Source organism: Tamandua tetradactyla, chromosome 9 (genome assembly GCF_023851605.1).
Source record: "Tamandua tetradactyla isolate mTamTet1 chromosome 9, mTamTet1.pri, whole genome shotgun sequence".
NCBI lineage: Eukaryota > Metazoa > Chordata > Mammalia > Pilosa > Myrmecophagidae > Tamandua > Tamandua tetradactyla.
The window spans coordinates 107592892-107618905 of record NC_135335.1 but is presented as its reverse complement, the minus strand read 5'-3'; the positions used below and the strand labels follow the sequence as shown (position 1 = coordinate 107618905).

Below are 26014 nucleotides of genomic sequence, written 5' to 3'. Positions count from 1 at the left end.
TTCAATTATCGTTAAACTGGGTCATCTTTGAATATATGTTTATCAGTATCCGAAGCTTAATTGAGAGTCCTTCCTCTAATCAGTAACACCTCCACTATATGTCAGCAATACAATTAGTAAGAAAAAGGAAAAAAACAAAAAGAAAGCTGGAAGGATAGTATTAAGAATGTAGTTGTTAATACGAATTTTGTGGATGCAGTCATTATATTTCATGTTTAGCCTGCTGCAAAGAGAATCTCATCACTGAATATACTTCTTGCAGATTTCCATGGTTATGTTAAAAGGTGATTGTCAAAATGTACATCCAAAATCCTAGAGAAAGTAACAGTTTACTAGGAAAAAAATGAAATTATTCAGGCACCAAAAACTTTGCCAGAACTTTTAAAAAAAGATTAATAATAGTGAAATTAGGATATTATTTGACTAAATGGCTATTTTAAAGTACTTTGAATTTAACAAAGTTCCATATGATTCAAGTCATGGAGGTGATAATAAAAATTTGCATAGATTTCAAAACTTTTTGAAAATGGAGATACCTCTAAGAACTGCTCAGACAAGTACCCCGTTAAGTTTCTTTAAGGTACGTGAAATGCTGATTTTGTTCGTGTTGGTTCATGAGAAGATCTGAGGTGGCTGTATATGTGTAAGGTAGTCTGTGCACCTTGCACTTTATGCTATTCCTCATAAACTATTCAAGTTTGCTTTTTGCAAATTAGATTACGCTCAGTTCCTAGTAGAAAAGGAAACTCATCTGTGTTTATTTCTAAATATTTCTTTTTTTTAGTTGGTTCAGACGTTTTCCCATTGCATCTTGTGTTCCAAAGATGAAGTGGACTTGGATGAGTTGTTAGCTGCTAGATTGGTGACGTTTTTGATGGACAATTACCAGGAGATTCTGAAAGTTCCTTTGGCCTTGCAGACTTCTATAGAGGACCGTGTGGCTCATCTACGAAGAGTCCAGGTAAAGGAGAGTATATTGTCAATCTCATAAAATTGGCAGTGGAAATTCATGTAAGTTTGCTAGGCTTCTTGGGATTTTTTTTTCTTATGAGAATTAAGTTAATACATGCAAAGTGTTTACAATAGGTCCTGGCACATAGTAAGCACTACATATGTGTTTGCTATTACCATTAAAAAGTTTATGGGGTTGCATACTTGGTTTTGTTTATGTCAATTAATGCTGCATACTTTTTAAAATTTTTTTTTTTAGAATTTTACTGTAGTAACAATGCTGCATACATTTTTTTTTTCTGGGCATGGTCTAGGAATTGAGCCCAAGTCTCACTCATGGAAGGCGATCATTCTACCACTGAAACACCCATCTACCCCAATGCCGTATACTTTTGATTGCAGATTCCTTAAATAAGTTTGTTCATGATCTAGCATATACTTATTGATGGAAATGATTTATATGTAATAAATATCTTTGATTCACAATATCACAATAGCCCTGTGTAGCTTTGTAGCCTTGCCCCTATTAATATTCCCATTTTTCAGATGAGGAAACTGAGGCACAGAGAGCTTAAGTAACTTGTCCAAGGTCATGTAGCCAGGATTTAAACTGGCACAATCAGTCTCAGAATTAGTGCTCTTAGCTACTGCCATATTGCTTTAAAAATACATGTGGTGCTATAGAGGAACATAGACTTTAGAGCCATGCCATTGTGGACACTCTTCCTAGCTCTACTCCTTCCATGTTGGGTGGCTCTGGCCAAGCCCTTAACCTGTCTGGATTTTAGTTTCCTAAAGTGTTAAAATGGGCCATATTTACTTTATAAAGTTGTTGCTTAGGTTAGAATGCTATAATGTAAAACCCCTAGCACAAATTTCTGACTTATGGCAGGTACTCTTGGAAAAGTGACTATTATTGTTATTGTTATATTAATACAATGCATCATGTGTATAGTATATTGCTGTTAATGTGGACCCAAGAACAGGATTTGTATGTATGTTAAACACTTTGTAAGATTCTGCAATTAGAGACCAGCAATCTGCTACCTCCTATAAGATATTATTAAAGTAATTAGCTCTTCAGTTATTGTTTCAGTATGTAATTTAAAAGTTAAAATGAAAGTTTTTTCATTTTTTTCTAATTATAAACTAATACATTGAAGAAAATTTTGAAAATATAGAAAAATTCTCACAAGCACAAAAACAGGCCAAAATGTTCATTAGTCATTTTTATGACCTTTCAGATGTTTTAGCACGTGCGTTTTTCTTTTTGTAATTTACTTTCTCTTACTAAACAGTACAATGAGAAAAATACTCCACATCATTAAATATTCTTAATTGACGTTGGAGTGGGCAGGAGTACAAACTCTGGAGCTAAGTGGTTTATTTCCCAACCTGCCCTTTATTAGTTGTGTGGGTTTGGGCAAGCTATATTAATTCTTTCTACCTCAGGCCCTCCTTGCTTCAAAATCTGCCTCAACATCTCCCTTCCCTTATCTGTAAAATCAGAATGATAATATAATCTACCTTATAGGGCTGTTTTGAGGATTAAATGACTTAATATATGTAATATACTTAGAAAAATGCATGTCATATTTCAAGCCCTCATTTATTAGCTGCCAGTGTTGTTATTTAGTGGGTGATAAGTATATATATATATTTTTCCCACCCTTTTCTCTCCATATTATTATGGACCAAACTTAAAAAGAGTAAAAAAGAAAGGAAGGAGGTAAGGCAGGCAGGCTTCACTGGATTTTTGAAAGGAAAAGTTATAACAATAGCTGTTACTTTGTATTCTTGCTAAAGGTTTTGTGTATTCACAAGGCACAAGCATGTCTCCAACTAACAGCCCTGTAAATGGTTTGTTGTCAAGTGAAGATCAGAAGGTTGAGCTAGTGATGGTTAATTTAGCTGCGGATATACATGATCCTGTGAAGATGCACCATGATGTACATCGTATGAAATGAGTTAACCACTTGATTGTCCAATTATATTTTCTCTTTTAGTAGTACTTAGTAGAAGTGGCAAACAGTTATTTGTATATTCAGAGCCTACAGATATCTATCTGCTTTCTTACATAGGCTACTGAGCTGCTGTGTCATATCATATTTAGGGCAGTGCTTCTCTGGAAATGACAGTGTTATTTGAACTGTTCCTGTGAATTGCTCAGGGCAGTTTCAGGGCTGTTCCTGGGCTAAATTGGGAGGTAGGCAAAGTTTTTTGGCACCTATCTTTTATGGACCTTGTCTGCATCCTCTTCTTTCTCTTGTGGCCTGAAATCCTAGATATGTAATGTTTTTCTCATGCCTTAGGCCTCTGGCTGTCCCTTTCTACCTGGACCCATCCTTTCTTCTGGCCCTTTTCTGCTTTTTCTTGCTCCAAAAAAAAAAAAGTGTCCTGTGAGTGCCCCTTTCCATAATGGTTCTACTCTCTCTCTGTGATCTTTTAAAATGATGTTTGAGGCATGGAAAGTCCTTAATGCAATAACTCTTTTAGACAGCATATTTATTTTTAGCTGGGACTTCTGGAAAAAAAAGTCTTAAACCAGAGCAATGAATCTAATAGTGAAGATTTTATCCATTTCAGCAGTACAGTTGGTATTATATTTTCGAGTTGTATTTTGATGCATCTCTTGGACTCTGAAATTAAATTTTTTCATGGATGCTTATTTATTTCCCTATTGCTTTGTGCAGTGTTTGCATACTTGATTATCAATGTAAATCTACTCAGAGGTGATTGAAGTATCTCTCTCTACATAATTTTAATTAATATGTTTAATTTATGCTTAAATGTTAGATGTTACTTAAAATGGTACAATTTTTAAAATTTCTTAAAATTGGTTTTGACTGTGGGTCAATGAGAGGGAGGGGTAAGGGGTAAAGGATGTATGAGTTTCCTTTTCTTTCTTTTTATTTCTTTTTGTGGAGTGATGCAAATGTTCCAAAATTGATCATAGTTAAGAATACACAAATATTTGATGATACTGTGAGTCACTGATTATATATGGTTGTACTGCACGTGTATGGATATTTCTCAATAAAAATATTTTTAAAATGATATTTTGCAGCCAAGCAGATCACTTAATTGGACATCTAATTTAACTGAAGCCTTTTTTCTTCCCCATGTTTATTTGATGATTTTCCCTCTTGTTTTTGCCAAATTGATGCCAGGCACTGCTTTGAAAAATGATTTGTCTTGTTTATTTTTTCCTATTCTAAAAGTAATACATGTTTTTATTGAAGAAAAAGAAAAAAATACCAAAATGTAGAAGAAATAAAAAAAAAACTATTGCACCTAGATTCATTGTCCAGTAAAAAACTATCAATATTTTAAAGAACTTTCTTTCCATTTTTTTTCCTATAATAGACTATTTTGCATAGTAAAAAAAAATATTAAAAAATGAGTTGAGTTTAAAAGGTAAAAATTTCATAAGTAAAACTGTAGCTTTAAATGATATTATTTTGAAGTATGGGACACTTTTACTTTTCACCATAGAGGTTTTCCTAATCAATGGAGGAATGGCATGGCATTCTTACTGAGAGCTATGCAAGTACTTGATCTGAACTAATTTTTGTAATTTATTTGAAGTACACCTTTTCCTTTCACTACTAATCCTTTACTTCAGATAAAATACCCAGGAGCTGATATGGATATCACTCTATCTGCCCCATCATTTTGCCGTCAAATTAGTCCAGAGGAATTTGAGTATCAAAGGGCATATGGTTCTCAGGAACCTCTGGCAGCTTTGTTGGAGGAAGTTATAACAGACAACAAACTCTCTAGCAAAGAAAAGAAGAAAAAACTGAAGCAGGTAAAAAAGATGTTTCTTATATGTAATTTCTTTTCTTCTCCACTGTTCTTATGTTGTTTTTCCTATCTTTTAAAAATTATTTTATTTGTTTTCTATTTTAATAGATTTCATATGAATTTTGTCTTTTGAGACATACTGGTTTTGAAAGTATATATATTTCAGAAGTCACATTGATTTACACAGAAAGTATATATATTTCAGAAGTCACATTGATTTACACAGTTGTGGTCAGTTTCCTAGAACTTTACTGTTCATCATTTATTATTATTGAACTCTTCACTTATGACGTGTTCTTAAGATTTGTCCTTTTCATCTCTGGCAGGATGTGAGTTAGTGGAGCAATTACTTTCAACTCAGAGAGGCTGTGATATGAGGACAGATTTCTTTTGATTTGTTTTTTTGAAAGGCAAATTGGACTGCACATTTACAAACGTAAAATATTTAGAGTTTAAGAGCCATTGATTTTAGATAGCCATTATCAAATTGGTTTCTTGCCTCAGATATCACTCCTTTTTAAAAGTTATGTTAGGCAACACAGCTTAGGGTTTTAGAGAATAGTTTTCAATATAGAATAGGTTTGCTTTGACCATTCTAATGAAAGTATTGATCCAAAAACAGGTGGATAGTTTTTGTTTTTAAAGTCTCAGTCTTAAATAGCTGGATTCCTGATCATACCATATATATAGGATTACACAGAGAACACCAGAATTCTGGACTCCCAATCATATTTTTCTTAGTAATTTTGGAGAAGAGCTCATTAGTGAGGATCAAAGGAAAAACATACTGCCTCTGTTTAATCTTTTCATAAGTTAATATATTATAAAATATTCTGTCTTCCATCTGGGCAGATATGGTGGGGTTGAGTTGGAGAAACAGGGAGATAGTGAAATTATAGTTGGGCCAATTTTAATTTTTTTTCTTCTATTTCCTTTTTTTTTTTAATTACATTAACTCTAAGAATTGGTTTGAAGAAAAAAGCTGCGTCTTAAGGTATAACTTACGTTAAATGGGTCAGGGATTGTGGTGATATATTTTCCACAAGAGAATGACTATAGAGCAGATACAGAATCAGGCATCATTACCTGTATGCACAGGGACTAATTAACTTTTTATTTAAAGAATAAATCTCTAAACTAGTCAGTAGCTTGCTGAATTGATAGACCATTTTCTACTTTTTAAGACTAGATAGACAAAATCTCTCAAGAGAGATTTTAAAACTCAAAAAGTCATTTCATGCTGTCTGGTTATTTTTCCCAGATACAGTTATTCCTTTACATACTCCATTTTTTCCCACGCTTTTATCCTAGTCTATTTCTAACACACCCACATTGTTGTTCCTTTTTTTTTAGTTTTTATTAATTAAAAAAATTTAAATATGACAACAAAGAAACACAAACATTCTTAACGTATGATCATTTCATTCTACATAATTAGTAATTCACAATATCATCACATAGCATCATCATGATCAATTCTTAGAACATTTGCATCAATTCAGAAAAAGAAATAAAAGACAACAGAAAAAGATTCATACGTACCATATGCCTTATCCCTCCCTTTCTTTTTTTAATTAATTTTTTATTTATGATACATAACCACATACAAACACAAATGTTCTTGTCAAATATCATTCTGTTTTTTTTATGTAATCCATAACTCACACTGTCATCATGTAGTTGTATATTCATCATCATGATCATTTCCTAGAACATCTGCATCAATTCAGAAAAAGCAATAAAAAGAAGACAGAAAAAAACTCATACATACCATACCCCAATTTTAATTTAACTGTATAGAATATAATTATTTTCAAGTCAGAGTAACCTAGGGACATTTTCTAAGTGAAATCTATTTGTAGTGGGCAGTGTGTGTGTGGGGGAATCTTAAGAAATAAGATTAAAAGGAAAACTCTAAGGATTGGATCAAATTAAAGATGAATTGGGTCTATAGAAAGAATAAATGATTAATGAAAAGAAGCAGATTTGTATTGAAGTGAATTTGCAATCTTTCTTCTTATGTGTACTCTTTTGTAGTGTAAAGCAATAAACATTAAAATAAAATAGAAACAGTGAAGTTTGAGAAGGGCGTAAACTCTTATTTTAGAGTTTGATTGCCCAGTTTTATTGGCTCTCATTTGTCTTTTTCACTCTTCTTGGGCCTTTTTTTTTTTTTTTAAGTTTCAGAAATCCTATCCTGAAGTCTACCAAGAACGATTTCCTACACCGGAAAGTGAAGCCCTTCTTTTTCCTGTAAAACCCAAACCACAGCTGCTGATGTGGGCACTAAGAAGGCCTTTCCAGCCGTTTCAAAGAACTAGAAGTTTTCGGATGTGATTCTTCATTTGGAGACCTCTTGCTGTTTTTCAGTGAATGAAAAACATTTTTTAATCACTGGGGTGATTAAGGAAAAAAGTACTTAAAATATAGACTACTGGAATATAGACAAAGATTTTCTGACTTTTAAAAAAATGTTGAGCCATTATCAGTGTTTTAATAAAACTCAGTGCTATTTTTTAAGTGTAAAAGTCATTTAAAAATTATGCATCACATATATAGTGGTAATGTTAACATGTTTGTAATTGTTACAGAATTTCAGAATGAAGTATTTTTATCTGTTCTTTTTCATGGTGTTTATTAAAATAATTGCATGTATGTCCTAATTATTAATGGCTTTGCTGTAACCAAGTCTTAAAAATAGTGTATATACTTGAATAAGAAAGGTACTGGGTTCTGTGATGGTATTAACTTATAGTCAATTGTGATTTCCCTCGTGTAAATTCTGTTTTTCATTGTTGCACAAAATTCTTAATATTTTCTATTTAGATGGCTGCATCTTTTATTACAGATACGTTGAATACTGTGACAGATTTTGCTAAAGTTGATTCTTTCATAACATACGTATTAATTGGTATAAATGCTATAAGCAGAATCAGTTTTCATCTGCCTACATTGGTATAGTGTCTTGGCTGAAGATGGAAAGATGAACTGGGTAAATTCTTTGGGTCCTCTTAGGACCTATGATTCTGTGTCAAATCTTTATTATTTTTGTGAAAAGTACAAGAAGGTTAAATAAACTGAGACTACTTCCCTTTACAAATGCTTTTTCCCCAACTTCCTCCTCCTTTTGAAAGTAAATGGAATGTAAATACATACTGTTTTTTTTTTTTTAAATACCGTTCCTAGGGTTTTTTTGTTGTTGTTGTTTTGTTTTTTTAGCATTTGTTTAGGTCAATCAGAGGGCATCCTCAAATGCCAACCATCATTGGCTTGCCTGACATCAGTTATTATTTATTTGTATAATGAAATAAATGGGATTTGGGCTTTTGTTCTGGGCTTTAGGAGAGCACTTTATTCATTTCTTTTACTTTGCCTTGCCATTTTGCAAAATAGTGTTACCTTGGATTGTGGAGTTAGTTCTGAGAGCAATTATTCAAAAATCTAAGAGCAGCACTCACTAATTGGCTTATTGTACTTTGGGCTGATTTTTCCTTGCACTTGCAATCTGCCTCTGGTCTTTTGTAGCTGCATGCCTCCTACAACTGACTCAGATTTTGCTTATTTAAAAATGGAAACAAATATTCCTGTTGGTGTTACTTGCCCAATATATATGTGTGAATGCATGAAATGTAATAAGAGACTTTTGCTGTTTCAGTCTTTACTCACAGACCTTGGCATTCTGTTCAGAACAAAAAATAATTCTGCTCTCTGCTTTATTTGCCTTCTAAGTTTACTTTTCAGAGTTTACTTTCCCATTGCTTTTCTGTGGAAGTATATGTGATTGCTTTCTTTTTTTTGTCCTCAAGATTACTTATTTTTTGCTTGTGAAATATAAATACGTATAGAAAAGTCATAGAACATAACTACCACCTAAGTGAAATTGTTGAGTAGTTAATGCAAAACAGTTTTCCAAAGTGGTTGTACCAATCAACATTTCGATCAGCCATATATGAGAGTTACCTTTGCTTAACATCCTCACTAAAACTTGCTATTATTGGTGTTCAAACTTTTGTCCTTTTGTGGGTGTATAGTGGTATATCATGGCTTTATTTCATGTTTCCCAAATAACATCAACTTGTCAACACACATGTGTGTGCACCCACACAAACACAAATCCTTTTGAGCTTTCTTATTTGGATTTTATTTTTATTTGTATTGTACTGATTTTATAAATCAATTTTTGGAGAATTAATATCTTTTACAATATTAAGTCTTCTAGTCTGTGAATATGAATTATCCCTCCCTCCATTTATTTAGAATAAATGAGAAAAATACTTTAAACATTTTGCAAAGGTTTGCAGATCTTTTGTTAGATTTATTCCTAGAAGTTTGATAGTTTTAAAAAGCATTAGAATCAAAATTTTTAAACATATACAGAAGTAAAGAGAATGGTACCAATTTCTTAGCATCAGCAGTTACTATTCAACTGATAAAATGCATTGATATTTGATCCTGTTGACACGGTGTCATTTAAAAGTTTATTTTTTGTTTGTTGCTTGTATATAGTATAAAATTAACACTTGTGCACTGATTTTTTTGTATCCAACAATCTTGCTGTACTTTCTTACTAATTCTAAATGTTTAGTGTGATTCTTTTGGATTTTCTGTATTCTCTAGATAATCTCCAAACTGATAGTTTGGTTCTTCTTTTCTGTGTCAGACAGTAAATCCTGCCTTCCTGGTATTTATGCCCTTGTGTATTCCCCTCTCTTTAAGTGTGGGTTATTCCTAGTGAGACACTTGTAACAAATATAATATGGCAAAAGTGATGGGATAGAGTACTTTTATGATTAGTTTACAAAAAGACTCGCTTCTGTCTTGCTTTCCCTCTCATTTGCTCTCAGGGAAGCTTGCTGCCTTTTTGTGGAGAGGCTCATGTGCAAAGAGCTGATATCTCTGCTAAATGCCAGTGAGAACCTCTTGGCCTGCCACCAGCGATGTGAGTGATCTTGGAAGCGGAGCCTCCCCAGGCTGAGCCTTCAGGTGACTGCAGACATAATTGACCCCTTGATTACACCTTTGTAAGAAGCCAGAGTACTCAGCAATGTTGTGTTTGGATTCTTAGCCCAATGAAAACTGTGAGATTATACACGTTTGGTGTTTTAAGCCACCAAATTCTGGGGTAATTGTTACGAACTGATAGATAATATACTTTCTAATCCTTACACCATTTATTTCTTTTACTTACTGCCTTGGGGGCCTCCAGAATATTGCTGAATAGAAGTGGGGATATTGGCTATATTATTTTGTTCTTGATTTCAAAGGTAAAACTTTAAACAGTAGGGTATTTGTAGATATCTTTTATTATATTTAGAGAAGTTATCTATTTATAGATTGTGCTGAGCATTTTTGTTTGTTTGCTTGTCTCAACCATAAGTTGATTTTGAATTTTAATCAAATGCCTTTTTAGTATTTGTGGAAGATTATATTGGTTCCATCCTTTAATTTGCCAATGGGAGTAAATTACATTAATTGATTTTCTAATAGTAAAGAAAACTTGTGTTCCTGGGGGTAAATCTAAGTCATAATGTACTGTCATTTTAATATTAGTACTGAAAAGTCTGTTGTTAATACTTAATTTGTAGTTTTTCCTTCTATGTTCATGAGTAAAATTGACCTGAAAATTTCCTCTCTCTTACGATCCTTATTGGTTTTCTGATCAATGTTATAAATTGAGCTGGAGATTATTTCTGTTTCTTCTGTCTCAAAGATTTTGTATAAGGTTGTATTTTGGTTTGTTAAAACTGCCTGAATGCAGCATACCAAAAATGAAATGGCTTTTAAAAAGGGAATTTATTATATTACAAGTTTACAGTTCTCAGGCCATAAATATGTCCAAACTAAGACATCCAGGGAAAGATACCTTGACTCAAGAAAGGCCAGTGGGTCCAGAACACCTCTGTCACCTGGGAAGGCACATGGCAGGTGTCTGCTGGTCTTTTGGCTTCTGGTTTTAAGCAACTTCCCTGGGGGATGTTTTCTCATTGCAACTCCAAATGTCTGGGACTCTTGCTGGCTTTGTTGCTTCTTTTCAAAATGGTTCCCTCTTCGAGGACTCTAGTAAGCAACCCCACCTTGAATGGGTAGAGACACATTTCCATGGAAACCACTTAATCGAAAGGTCCCACCCACAGTTGGGTAGGTCACATCTCCACAGAAACAACTTAATAAAAAAATATCCCACACAGCAATATTGAATGAGGATTAAAGAAGACAACTTTTCTGGGGTACACAACAGTTTCAAACCAGAACAGGTTGGAGTTATTTCTTTTAAATGTCTTGGGTAGATCACCGGGGAATTTCCATATGGAAATTTTCTAGCTACAATGTTGTCATTGGTTTATAATGTAATTACAGTGAAGTCAGAAAAATGGTCTGTATAATTTCAGTTTTTGAAATTTGATGAGACTTGCTGCATTCCCTAGTATATGGTCAATTTTGTTGACAGTCTGTGCACATGAAAAGAATCAGAATTCTACAATTGTTGGAATTTTTTTCTTTCTCCATATAATCTTGTTCAAATTGTTTATATTTTTGCTGATTTTATGTTGTCTACTTTAATATAATTTACTGAACTATATTTAATTATATACACATTTATCATAAATTTTTATATCATCATAGACTGATCTTTTTATCATTATGAAATGTTATTTTCTCTTTCTCATGGTGGTTTTCTTTGTAATGTTTCTGTATTATATTTTAGATGCATCCCTTATGTAGATCATACAGTTGGAATATGTAAGAAACCAGTTGGACAGTCTTTTTTAAAACTATAACATTTAGACACTTCGTATTTAGTATAATTACTCTATATACTAGTATATAGTATATCTATATACTATATATGATGCTTTGTAATTCTTTTTCTCCACTTTTTTTTATTTGTTTGGATTTTTAAAATAAATGCATGTTTGAGCCTACTAACTTGAAATGAATGCACTCTACTTTTCTTATTTCTCTAGAAACACTAGATGTACACTCGCACACTACGTTGTCAAGGTTTATAGTAGTCAATCCTTTATCCTTCTCTGAGACTATATAAGGACCTGAGGATGCTAAGAACACCTTATTTTTGTTGTAATGTATTTTAATTTTATTACTTTTTAAACTTCATAATATATTGCTACTATTTTGTGTAGTTCTTGTTTATTAAACTTGTCCGTGTATTTTGCCACATTTTTCCTTCTTTTTTAAGTGCATTCTTTAGAATTTATGAGAGTTTACTGGGTTTTGCTTGTCTGAAAATACTTTTATGTTGTCCTCATTCTTTCTTTTTACTGGGTATAAAATTCTAGGTTGATAGTTATCTTATTTCAGTACATTCTAGTTATTTCTTTGTTATTTGGCTTCCACTGTTGCTACTAAGAAATTAACTGCCAGCCTAATTATCAATCCTTTGTTCAGGCTGCTTTTAAGATTATTTGGGTGTCTTTTTTGTTCTGCAGTTGTTAATGGTGTGTGTTATTATATACTGTTTTGCTTGGTATTTTCTGTGCTTCTTGAATCAGAGAATTGAGGTCTTTCATCAATTTAAATATTGTCTTCATCACAATCTCTCCTCTACTTTTCACTTTCTAATTAAACGTCTGTATCCTCTGTCTCTTGATCTCTCATATAGCTTCCATCTTTGTCTTTTTATGCTGTATTCTGGAGAATTTCTTCAGACCTTTCTGACACTTTACCACTTTTCAGGTGTGTCTAGTCTCTTGTTACATTCATAAATTGGATTTAAAAAATTCACACCATCTAGACATTCTCTTTGGCTCTTTTCAAGTCTGCTTAGTCGGTTTTTATTTTTTCCTTTTGGGGGTTCATGTCTTACAGTATGCCTGTTATTTCTTAGTCTTGGTAAATATGGTTTAATAATTAATATCAAATATTTCCAATATCTGAAGTCTTTCTAAGTCTATTTCTGTTGTCTGTTGCTTTTTGCTCATGTTGGTTCAGTTCTTATGTGCTTGTTTATCTTTAATTGGGTGTTGCTCGTGTCATTGAAAAGCATTTTTAGGAATAATTTGAACTACGGATTTTAAAAAAGATAACACATTAATGAAGTTATGTTTCCCATAGGATGTCTTCCTCATCTACTTCCTCTTATTCCCTTTTTGTTTTGTGCATATAGCTGAGGAAGTTTCTTACTACTAGAACCGAATTACAAGCCTTGCTATAGGAAGGTTTTCAGACTGAAAGGAAAGGACAAAAGACAGTGGTCCAAAGCAGCATAAAGAAATAAAGTCATCTGATAAAGGTAACCATGTGGGAAATTGTATATGCCAGTGCTGTGGTATTTCATGTTTTAGTATGTAACTCCACTTCTTACTTCCTTCATGTACTAAAATGCAAATGCATAAAAATTAACGAAAAACCTATGGTTTTGGACCTAAATGTACAAAAATAAAATTTGTAACAAGGACTAAATAAGGTTTGTGTATGTGTGTGTGGGGGGGATAATGTATGTGAATGCTATTAAAGTCAAGTTGGTATTAAATCATGTATGATTGCTATGTAGTTAGGATGTTAAATTTTAACCCCATGGTAACCACAAGGAAAATAGAATGAAAAATGAGAAGATATTCAATATGGAACACACAAGAAAACAAATAAATATAAAAGTAAGCTTTAAAGGAAACGAGGGGTGAAAAAAGGTATGAGACTTACAGAATGCAAAATGGCAGAAGAAAGTCCTATATTATCAGTAGTGACTTTAAATGTAAATGGATTAAACTATCCAGTCAAAAGGCAGAGATTGGCAGAATGGATAAAAAAGCATGATCCAAGTGTATGCAGTCTGTAAGAGACTCACCTTAAAGTCAAAGATACAAATAGATTGAAGTAAAAGAATGGAAAAAATACACCCATGCAAGTAGTAATTAAAAGAGAGCTGGGGTGGCTATACTTATATCAGATAAAATAGACTTTAAGTCATGAGCAGTAATGAGGAACAAAGATGGTCATTATAAACTGATAAAGGGGACAATTCAACAGGAAAATGTAGCAATTATAAATATATGTGCACCTAACAGTAGAGCTTCAAAATAAATGAAGCAAAGACTGACAGATTTGAAGGAAGAACTAGTGCTACTTTAATCATATGAAACTTTACTCTACCACTTTCAAAAATGGAGATCAGTAAGGAAATAGAAGACCTGAATGGTATTCTAAACCAACTAGATAGAACAGAAATCAGAAGTGAAATTAGGAAATATCTTAAGGTGAACACAAATGAAAATACAACATACCAAAATTTATGGGATGCAGCAATAGGCAGGTGCTGAGAGAAAAATTTGTGGCTGTAATGTGTACATTAAAAAAGAAGCAAGGGCGGGCCATGGTGGCTCAGCAACGCAGACTTCTTGCCTGTCATGCTGGAGACCTGGATTTGATTCCCACTGCCTGCCCATGCAAAAAAATAAAAGAAGCAATAGCAAGACTTCCAGTCAAACTTAACCTCAAAACTGGAAGAATTAGAAAAAAAAGAGCAAACTAACCCAAAGTGACCAGAAGGATGGAAATAAAGGTCAGAATAGAGATAAATGAAATAGAAAACAAAAAACCAATAGAATCCACAAAACCAAAAGTTGGTTCTTTGAAGAGATCAATAAAATAGACGAAATTTTAGCTAGACTGACAAAAAAAGGGAGAGGATGTGAATAATGAAAATAAAAAATGAGAAGGGGGACATTACAACAAATCCTGCTGAAAAAAAAAGACTATAACAGGATACTATGAAGAACTATATGCCAATAAATACATAACCTAGATGAAATGGAAAATTTCTTAGAGATACACAAACTGCCTATATTGACTCAAGAAGAAAAGGAAAATCTCAACAAATGAATTAATAGTAAAGCTACTGTATCAGTAAACAAAAATCTCCCAACAACAAGAAAAAAGGTCCAGACCAGATATCTCCATAGGAGAGTTCCACCAAGCATTCCAAAAAATTTAACTCCAATTCTGCTCAGTCTTCCAGAAAATTGAAGAGGAAGAAACACTCCTTTACTCATTATATGAGGTTAACATCACCCTCATTCCAAAGCTAGATAAAAATACCACAAGAAAATAAAACTATAGTATCACTTATGAATATAGGTGCAAAAATCCTCAACAAAGTATAAGCAAACGGTATCCCACAGCATATTAAAAGAATTATACAACATGATCAAATGGAATTTATTCCCTGGTATGAAAGGTTGGTTCAACACAAGAAAATCAGAGTCCTACACCCCATTGATGGAATGTAGGAAAAAAACCCACATGGTCATCTCAATTGATGCCAAAAAGGTAATTGACAAAATCCAGCACCCTTTCTTGATAAAAGCACTTAGAACAGTAGAAATAGAAGGAAGCTTCCTCAACATGATAAAGGGCATATATGAAAAACCCACAGCTAATAGCTTCCCAAATTGTGAAAGACTGGAAGTTTTTTTTTTTTTTTTAAGACTGGAAGTTTTCACTCTGAAGTCAGGAACAAGACAGGGATGCACTTGCAACTACTGTTATTCAACATTGTACTGGAAGTTCTTGCCAGAGCAATTAGCAAGCAAAAGAAAAGACATCCAAGTTGGAAAGGAAAAACTAGAACTCTCTCTATTTGCAGTTGACATGATCCTATATACAGAAAAAATCCTGAAACATCTACAACAAAGTTCCCAGAGTGAATAAATGAGTTCAGCAAAGTGGTAGAGAATAAGATCGACAACCAAAAGTCAGTAGATCGAAACCAAAAGTTTCAATACACAAGCAATAAACAATAAGAAGGGAAAACAAGACCAAAGTTCCATTCACAATATCAACTAAAAGAACGAAGTATCTAGGAATAAGTCTGAGGAAGTAAAGGTCTTGTATACAGAAAACTATAGAACATTGCTGAAAGAAATCCAAGGAGACATAAATAAATGGAAGGATATTCTGTGTTTCTGGACTGGAAGACTAAACATTGTCAAGATATCAGTACTATCTAAGCAATTTATCAATACAACACAGTCCCAAATTTCCAACTATCGTCTTTGTAGAACTGGAAAAGCCAATCATCAAATTTATATGGAAGGGTAGAGGACCCCAAATAGCTGAAGCTACCTTGAAAAAGAAAAATGAAGTTGGAGTCCTCATGCTTCCTGATCTTAAAACTTATTACAAGGCCACAGTAATCAAAACAGCATGCTACAGACACAAGGACAGACATATAGACCAATGGAATAGAATTTAGAGCTCATAAATCAATGTTCACATGTATGGCCAACATTTTTTGACAAGTTAGCAAAGACCACTCAATTGAGAAAGAATAGTCTCTTCAACAAATGGTGCTGGGAAAACTGGATCTCCATTCACAAATACATAATTAGAAAGAAGGGTACCTACATCATACCATACATAAAATCGACTCAAAATGGATCAAAGATATAAATATAAGAGCTAGAACCATCAAACTATCAAACTCCTAGAAGGGGACTGGAGAAGCATCTTCAGGACCTTGTGTTAGGCAATGGTTCCTTAGACTTTACACCCAAAACACAAGCAAGAACAACAACATCAAAAATAGATACGTGAGACCTCATCAAAATGAAAAGTTTTTGTGCTTCACTGGAATTCATCATGAAAGTAAAATGACAGTTTACGGAGTGGGAGAAAATATTTGGAAACCCCCTATACGATAAAGATTAACATACAGAATATATGCAGTAGTCCTTCAATTTAACAGCAAAAAGCAAAGCAACAAAAAAAGACAATCCGATTAAAAAATGGGCAAATGACTTGAAGATAGAACTAGACAAAAAGCATGTGAAAAGACGTTCAACATCATTAGCCATCAGGGAAATGCAAATTAAACCACAATAAGATACCGTTTCATACCTATTAGAATTGCTGCTATTAAAAATATGGAAAATGGGGCGGCCGCGGTGGCTCAGCGGGCAAAGTGCTTGCCTGCTATGCCGGAGGACCTCGGTTCGATTCCCGGCCCCAGCCCATGTAACAAAAACGGAGAAACAGAATACAATAAAACAAGAAAATGTTTAAAAATGTTTCCCTTTCTTCCTTCCTTCCTTCCTTCTATCCTTCCTTCCTTCTCTCTGTCTTTCCTTTAAAAAAAAAAAAAAAAAAAAAAAAAAAAATATGGAAAATGGCAATTGTTGAGTAAGATGCGGGGAAATAACATTCATTGCTGATGGCAATGTAAAATGACATAGCTACTGTGGATGACAGTTTGGCAGTTCCTAAGAAAGCTGAGTATAGAAATACCATATGACCTGGCAATCTCACTACCAAGTATATATCCCAAATGAAAACAGTGATTCAAACATATCTGCACACCCATGCTCATTGTGGCATTATTCACAGTTGCCAAAAGATGGAAGAGACCAAAGTGCCAATCAACTGATGAATGGAAAAATAAAATGTGGTGGAATATTATTACCATAAAAGGGAATAAAGTCCTATTACATTGACAACACGGATGAACCTTGAAGACATCATGTTGAGTGAAACAAAAGAACAAATATTTTATGATCTCACTGATTTGAAACAGTTAAAATAAGCAAACTCATAGAGTCAGAAATTGAAATATAGGTTACCAGGGGATGGAGTGGGGATAGGGGATGGGGTGGGGATAGGGAATGGAGATTAAAGCTTAAAATAAACAGGGTTCTTATTTGAAATGATGGAACGTTTTGGTAATGGATGATGGTGTTGGTAGCATATTGGGAATGCAATTAACAGCACTGAAATATGTATCTGCATATGATTAAAAGAGGAAATATTATATTGTATATGGTAACACAATAAAAAAATTTAAATCCATGGAGCTAGAGTACATAAAAAGTGAGCCCTAAATTAAACCATGGTCTTTGATAGTACAATTATAAAAATTTGCTATCATCAATTATAACTTGTTACACACTAGTCAATATAAAGTGGTTTATGGGAATCCTCTATTTTGTTCATTATTGCTGTGTAAACCCACAACTTCTCTAATAAAGAAAAAAAATTGAAGTGCTTTTATTTTATCATTGTGGGCTAATCCTACATGGGAATGAAGAAGTCTTTTGCTCACTGTTTCCACTAAAAACTTGTGACTTTTGAAGTGTTCTGGCAACAGACATTTCACTATTGATATATGAAGATAGCAGAACTGTTTGCTGCTACAAATAGTGATGTCAGGATAAATGTAGTATCTCTTTTTCTGAACGCCCACAAAAGTTTATCTCTAGCTACTGATCTATCTGTGTTTCTGTATTTTTTGATTGGGTGTGTTTTAAACTCAGAAGTTATTAAAAAACAAAACAAAACCATGGAGGATATGTTTGGAAGGTTAGAATTATGTAGCTGAAAGATACTTCACGTTAGATCTTAAAGCTGACCAGAATAAGAGGCACAAAGGAAGTATAACACATGAAATCAGCCTTTTTGTCTTTATAATCTTTTATTAAACTTCGGTTTTTGTCCATATGCCAGTTGGTCCTAAAAATTCCAATTTTTAAAAAGCTTTTTTGATGCTTAGAAATAATTTATAATACCTTTCTAAAGAGAATGTACGTGAAGGTTAAATCTTGTTAGATGATACTATTTCAGGATTCTAAGTCTTAATCATATGAAGCAATAATTAACATTTAAAACATACACTGACATCATTTGTACATTTTTTAATATTTTTTACTGATTTAAATGACATACTTAGATATAATTATTGGTTAACAATGCTAAAAATTTTGATTTCAGAAAGTTCTTCACTTTTTCACAGAGGATTGGATCAGGTAATCTGTTAAGGCCTATGAGTTGTCTGGTTTAGAACAGCTGACTTTTCATAAGTCCCTATCTGTCTAAAAGGACCGATATACCCAGTAGAGGTCAGTCTTGTGTTGGTAATTACGGTACCATAAAGGAAGAGCTGAAGATTTTACTCAAATGTCCCATGTATTTTAAAGCTAAGATTTTACTCAAATGTCCAGTGTACTTTATATAGTTAGTAAGCCGTGAATTGTGGAAAGAAAGAAATATAATGATCTATACTGTAACAAAAGTAGCTGCGAGTAGGTAATATTTCAATTCCTTTTTTTACAGTATTTTTTTTTAAACCCCAGAATTTTCTCTAATTTGCTAAGTAATTTCCAAAAGTGGGCTGTAAGTGAGCCATTATGTAATAGTAGCAGTAAATAATTTGGGAGAGATGGGAGGTGATGAGATTTTAAAATGAAAAATTACCTGCAACATTCAGTCCTGGAAACAAACAAACAAACAGATGGGTGGAATAATTTTGTGCAGGTCAGGTCCTTGCTTTAGTTATCTTGGCGCCTTGGCAATAACTGTGCCTCCTCTCTTCTTAAATGTGTTTTACTTTGTTCTTCCATCTAATCTAATCTTTTGATCTCTAAACTAATTACTTCATAATAAAGGCAGAGGTGGAAATCTGATAAGTAACATGTTTACAAATAATGCTTTTGGAGTAGTATGTTAGCACATAATAAACACTCAAACAAAAATCATCTTAGAGGTTTACGTTAAGTGACTTTACTTGTAGGTAGACAGTGTGATGAAAGAGCAGTGTGTTCACAATAGCAGCGTAGCCATGGGATGGCGAGGAGGTGTTCATACTCCCACATTTAAATAAACACATAGAGACTGTATATTTGCTATGCAAAGGAAACCCCATGTCAAGTCCCCTGGTTCCTTCTTTCTCACTAATGGTTACCCAAATAGTCTTCTCACTAGAATTTGTAGTGCAAGTACTGGTTAGGAATCAGAATTTTTAGATGTTAAATTGTAGTACTGCCAGTAAGCAGTTGGGCAGGTCCCAGCCTCTCTGGTCAGTAAAGTGAAGGTTATGTAGTTTGGAGATCAGGGTGGGCCATGGTGGCTCACTGGCAGAGTTCTCGCCTGCTATGCCAGAGACCCGGGTTCAATTCCCGGTACCTGCCAACGTAAAAACAAAAATGCTGATTGTAATTTGGAGGTCACAAACTTAAATATCTTTTGGGGTCAGGAAGATCAGAAGTTTCTCAGAATGGAGGGGCTGGCAGAGATAAGGAGTAGGCAGGCCCTACAACAAAGAATATGATGCCAAAATTGTAGAGTGCCCCATGTTGGACAAACTAGTCATGTGTAAAAGATGACGGTCTCTAGATTAGATGGCTTATAGGATCCTTCTAGCTCTAGTGTTTTGTGTTTTTAAAAAATTTTACCCATTTTCCACACTCTGTCCCTTCTTGCCTTTTATTTCTCTTCCTATCTCCATCTCTTCTCTTCTGTTCTGCTGAGTGGAACATCTATATTAGCAAGCTCAGTTCAATATCAAATAGAAGAAGCTACTTCTCGGCCTTTTGGCTAAAATTGAGTATATCAGAAGAAGCTGATCAGAGTGGGTTTAAAGTCAATATTAATTCATCATGAAGTGCTTTTCTCTGAAGGAAATTTGAACACCTTAACTATAGGTGTGTTGAAATGCTGCGTAACTGAACTTGAATTGCCATTTTCTAATTACATTATTATGCCACCTAGTTTAATCCATGATAGCAAGCAAAAGTTTTTCATTCATTAGTGTCAGTAGTTTTGTATTTCTGTACCTATCATCAAAGTTATTGATAAAATGCCCAGAAGTTTTTAGTAGTCATTGTGCCAAACCTAAATTGTTAGAGCAGATATTCAGTCTCCTGCATGCTGTATCTATTTTAGCTTACAGGGAGCTTTTTATCTACATCATCTTATTGGTTAGAGAAAATAGTAATTTTTTCTAGCCACAGCACTACATATAGTGATTTCACATATATTTTCTCATTTAATCATTTCAAATCCCATCATTCATACAGTTGCAAATGAAGAAACTGAGGCTCAGAGAGGCAGTTCACCTAGTTACAACTGCAAAGTTTCAACTCTGACCTCTGATGATCTGATACCCTTTTCACTTCCTCAAACTGGCTCCTGTCACTAATGGGCCAGGGGTATGTGGGCTTGACTCCTGCCAAACTCTGGAAGGGAGTCTTGTCTTTGCTTACCTATATATTCTGTCTATGCCCTTCCTTTCTCATTGGAGTCTTTTTCTCTTTATTCCCTTCCTCCTAAGTTGTGCCTTGTATTCCTTGGGTATCAGCTTGATACGAGAGACCTTATTTAGGAACTGGTGAAACAGCCCAGTGCCTGCAATCTGTGGCCCTGTATCTTAGGTTCACTGCTATGATGCTGACCTTTGACCTGAACATAACTGTCAAGCTGTACTACCTTTCTTCACAGAAACTGGTTAGCTATTCAAATAGAGAGCTCTTTCATTAATTCTTCTTTTTTTTTTTTGTAGAGCATTAATATGCCAAGCTAATCTGGGTAATAATGAGGGGAAAAAACATCTTTAACTTGGAAGGAATGCCAGCCCAGTGAGGGAAACAAAAATGTCGGCATGTGTGACTATACACGTTGAAATCAGTGCCGCAGATATCTGTAGATGCAGGGGGCAGAATGGGGCTGTTGGAGGTTTTATTAGCTGGGGTTCTCTAGAGAGACAGAATCAGCAGGAAATATCCGTAGATATAAAATTTATGAAAGTGACTCATATAACCGTGGGAATGTAGAACCCAAGATCCTTAGGGCAGACTGTGATGCCGACGACTCTGTTGAAGGGTCTGAACGAATTCCATAGGAGAAGCTCGCCAGCTGAAGCAGGAAGAGAGCCTGTCTCTTCTGAATTCTCCTTAAAAGCCTTCCAGTGATTAGATTAAACATCATTCATTGCAGGAGACACTCCCCTTGGCTGATTACAAATGGAATCAGCTGTGGATGCAGCCAACATGATCATGATTTAATTCTATAAAATGTCCGCATAGCAACAGACAGGCCAGTTACTTGCCCAACCAGACAAACCACCTGGCCAAGTTGACACATGAACCTGACTATGACAGAGGCACATGAGGAGTAGTATTTCACCTGAGCTCTGAAGAATGCATTCAACAGGGAGGAGGCCAGGGAAAGACATTTTCTAAGGGGGAGACACCATGAGGTAAGGCTTGGAGAACAACTAGAGATGATTTACCATCCCATATTGTATAGATAATAATACTAATGTTTTAATATAAAGTCTAAAGTGGCTTAATCTAAAGGAGTGAGTAACAAGGAGTTGAAATGTACTGTAGCAGGGCTGGCAGGGGAATTAGTTTTAAACAAGGAATATTTTGGTATCTCTCAAATAACATCTTCTGGTTGGCTTCCTCCTCTACTTATTCTAGCCCAGTAGGTACAGATCAACTGCTTTGTGGAAAAATCTTTAGAATCCTTTTTAGTTTTCTGTTATTACATCTTGGGTCCTCCTAGGTTTTCACAGTACATGCCTGTGTTTGTTTGTGTCAGTTTGTTTACATAGGTTGCAGTAAATTGTTGGTGTTGACAAATCTTCTGTCTCCTTTATTTAAAAGAGTGATCCTTCCATTTGCTGGTTTCTGTTTCAACATGTATTCTTCCAGGTTTTCACAGTGCATGCCAGTGTTTGTTTGTACCAATGTGTTTACATAGGTTGCAATAAGTTGCTGGTGTTGACAAATCTTCTGTCTGCATTATTTAAGAGTGATCCTTCCATTTACTGGTTTCTATGTTTTCATAGAAAACATGCCTCTGGGTCTATACTGTTCCATTTCATAACATTAAATGAAAGTTAGAACTTGGTCTGCAAATGCATTGACTTAATCTTGTTGCCTTCAGTGAGATGCTTTTAATATTTTCTCCATATGTGAATGGAATGTTTTCCCTTAGATTTTCCTTATTTCCAGGTAGTTAATCGCCATTCTATGGCAGGGAGCCTGGACATTTATAGATTTTCCCCTTTCATCCTATCTTCAGTAATTTGCCTTTTACATTCATTGAATGTTTCTATCAAAATAAATGCCCTTTTTCCCATTTGTGTTGACTTGAATTTATTTAAACCAGACTCTCTTTTCATATCATTATTAAAGTTCATGACACTCTTAGTAGCTTGGGAAGTAGGGTATTTGAACTTCAAGTTATCCTATTAGATAAGATGACCTATGTTTGGATGTCTACAAGTTTTATCATTAAATCAAGACCAAGTTAAGATCTATACAGTTTTTTTCTCCTCATAATGGCCTCAGTATAAAATAAGAGGATTAAATCAGCATCTCTAAATTATTCCCCATTTCGTTATAATGTTCTTGATTTGATAGTCCTTTTATGAACTGAAAGTTGTAACATATTACTAAGGGTTGAACATTTTCATACCTACAAGTCAATTTCATAAACATGCACACCTCCTAGTAGATATAAGTAGGGGATTGATTTAAAAGAATTTAATATTGGTCATACTTAGATGCTATTACTTTCTGATATCTCAGTATTTATGCAGAATCTATAAAGATGTAATTTAAAAATTTTTATATTTTATGCTTCATTGGTATTCTTTCATTATAAATTTTTTCTTTCAATGTACAATATAAGTTTTCTATCATATACTGCAGATGGTAGGGAAGGATGTAATTGGCAGGATTTGTATAGCTGTTCTTTAGGCAGAAATAAACTGGGTCTAGCTGTCATAAAATTTCTTATAATTTGTGCAGGATTCTCAGAAAACATATTTTAGAAGTAGTTCTGTATATTTCTGTGACCCTTCTGAACCAATCATTCTCCTGCAAGTAGAGTCCTGTACTTTCCTGTTACCAACCATTTTGATTGCTCAGCAACCTTTTCAGGTATCAGGGACATTTCCATGATTCCAGCTGTATCTGCTTTTTCATCTCTTAGCTGCACCACTTTAATACTGAGACATTTTGAGAGCACTTAAATATTTGTGACATCTTTGTTGCATTTTTCTATAGTAAATTCTGGATGTTAGCAATGCTGAAAATATTTCTTTTTTATCATCCTAGAAACTCTAGTTTCAATATTGTATTTTGTTACCCTTTTGGTAATTCCCTAATAATTTAAAATCTATTAATTTTTGTGTTCAAGAGGCAATATCTCTACTACCATATTTCATTACTTTGAAAGCATTTTTTTTCTCACTTTGCAACATTTCTAAAACTAGGATGCATTTTTAAATTGACATGTCTGGCGGGCCACTGTGGCTCAGTGGCAGAGTTCTTGCCTGCCATAATAGAGACCCAGGTTCCATTCCTGGTGCCTGCCCATGCAAAAAATAATAATAATAAAATAAATAAATAAATTGATGATATGTCACAATTTGCTTTGCAGCATCTTTACCTTTTTTTAGTGGTAGAGAAATTCATAGTGTGTGGACTATATAGAACATGGTATTTTATTTTTCTTTTCTAAAGACAGATAATGGAAAGTGGTTCATGGTCTCACTGACTTTCCTTACTTTATTTCAGTATTTGCTTGTGTATTTAGTAAGCTTTCCTAAGTCTTCTCTGGGCTTACTTGTCCCAATCTTTTCCATGCAAGTTTATCTTCAAAATTATTCATTTATTTATTTCTTCATTCTCTTAAATTAGTGGAAGTTAACTTTGTAACAAAAGGCAAAAGTTTCTGAACTACACACTCTCCTCTTTGGAATTTCTGTGTATATGACTTTATTTCTGGTCAGACCAAGCCAACTTTATGTAGTAGCAGTGGAGAGGAGGAGAGAGAATAGGGGTGGAAATAGTGCTATTGAAGCAAGAATACAAAGAAAGTTTATTCCTCCAATTTTGTTTATTTTTGAAGATGATTTTGGCTTTTGGGGGCCTGTTCTCTTTCCATTTCTGCAAAGAATGCTGTTAGAATTTTGATTGGGATTCATTTTCTATAAATTATTTTAGGTGGGATTGATGTCTTACCAATATTTAGTCTCAGTCCGTTAACATGAATGTCCTTATAGTTATTTAGGTCTTCTTTGATGTCTTTTAGCAGTGCTTTGTAGTTTTTTATGTACAAGTCCTTTATACCCTTGGTTAGATCCCAGATACTTTGATTGTTTTAGTTGGTATTGTAAATGGATTTTTCTTTTTTTATTGTTAGAGAAATTGTGGGTTTACAGAACAATCGTGCACAAAATAAAGTATTCACATGTACCACTCTCTTATTATTTGTTGGTGTGGAATATTTGTTGAATTTGATGATAGCACACTTTTATAATGTGCTATTAACTATAGTCCATGGTTTATCTTAAGGTTCTCCGTTTGTGTAGGGTGGTTCCATGGATACTTTTTAAAGATTTTATTCTGTAACCATATATACTACTTAACATTTCTGCTTTCAGTCACATTCAGATATATATTCAGTGCTGTTACAGTCACACCATTGCCTTTTCTGCAGCAATTGAGATGATCTTGAGGTTTTTTCCCTTCATTCTGTGAATGTAATGTATTACATTAACTGATTTTCTTATGTTGAGCCATTCTTTTTTTTTTTATTGTGGTTAACATTATATACAACACAAGATTTCCTATTTCACCCATTTTCAATTATTTAATTCAGTAGTATTAATTACATTCACAATGTTGGGCTACCATCACCACCATCCATTAACTAAACTTTTTCATAACCCCAAACATAAGTGTCTCCTTTTTTAAAAAAAACTTTTTTTATTGTATAATATAACATATGTACAAAGCAAAGAAATAAAAAAGCAAAAGTTTTCAAAGCACTCTTCAAAAAGTAGTTATAGGACAGACCCGAGAGTCTGTCATGGTCTACCATACAATGCTCTCATATTTTTCCTTCTAGCTGCTCCAGGATGTAGGAGGCTAGTGGGCTTAAATACTTTTCTATCATCACAGTCGACTTTTTTCCTTCTTTTATTTTTGTGAATAATAATATATAATAACATATATACAAAAAAAAGAGTATTAATTTCCAAGCATAGAACCCCAATTAGTTGTAGAACATATTTCAGACTGACATGGGTTACAGTTTCACAATTTTAGGTTTTTACTTTTAGCTGCTCTAAAATACTGGAGACTAAAAGAGATATCAATTTAATAATTCAGCATCCATATTCATTTGTTAAGTCCTTTCTTTTATGTATAATTCCACCATCACCTTTGATTTTTCCATACCTCTTGTTGTTGTTTGGGCTATGGCAATTCTTAAGTTTTGATACTAGAAGAGTCTGTCACTAATATGGGGTAAGGAGATGGGACTATCTGATGTTCTGGAGAGGCTGGACTGGATTTCAGGCTTATCTGGACTAGGAACCCATCTGGCAGTTATAGGTTTCTGAAAAGTTACTCTAGTGCCTGGAACCCTTGTGGAATCTTATTAATTGTCCTAAGTGTTCTTCAGCATTGACTGGAATGGTCCTCGTTGGGGGTTGGCAGGTTGCGTAGTG

At 34.0% G+C, this 26014-nt stretch overlaps 2 protein-coding genes across 6 annotated transcripts in view; both read left to right on the top strand.

Annotated features, from left to right (window-relative positions):
* DEPDC1B (DEP domain containing 1B) overlaps window positions 1–10367 on the top strand; it is a 109284-nt gene extending 98917 nt beyond the window's left edge. Inside the window, exons 9-12 of one of the 4 annotated variants that reach the window (XR_013157988.1) lie at window positions 785–961; window positions 4577–4762; window positions 6940–7750; window positions 9603–9712. Coding sequence is in view for 3 of the 4 variants with exons in the window: in XM_077117237.1 (XP_076973352.1) it covers window positions 785–961; window positions 4577–4762; window positions 6940–7095 (519 nt within the window). In the remaining variant the exon portion in view is untranslated. Of the gene's footprint in view, window positions 1–784; window positions 962–4576; window positions 4763–6939 lie in introns of all 4 variants that reach the window. The other 3 variants (XM_077117237.1, XM_077117236.1, XM_077117238.1) reach the window with 3 other exon arrangements.
* Window positions 10368–11727: 1360 nt separating this feature from the next.
* The window catches only part of PDE4D (phosphodiesterase 4D), a 1724553-nt gene continuing 1710266 nt past the window's right edge, over window positions 11728–26014 (top strand). The window contains exons 1-2 of one of the 2 annotated variants that reach the window (XM_077117214.1): window positions 11728–11838; window positions 12884–13009. The gene's annotated coding sequence lies outside the window, so the exon portion shown is untranslated. Of the gene's footprint in view, window positions 11844–12883; window positions 13010–26014 lie in introns of both variants that reach the window. The other variant, XM_077117215.1, reaches the window with a different exon arrangement.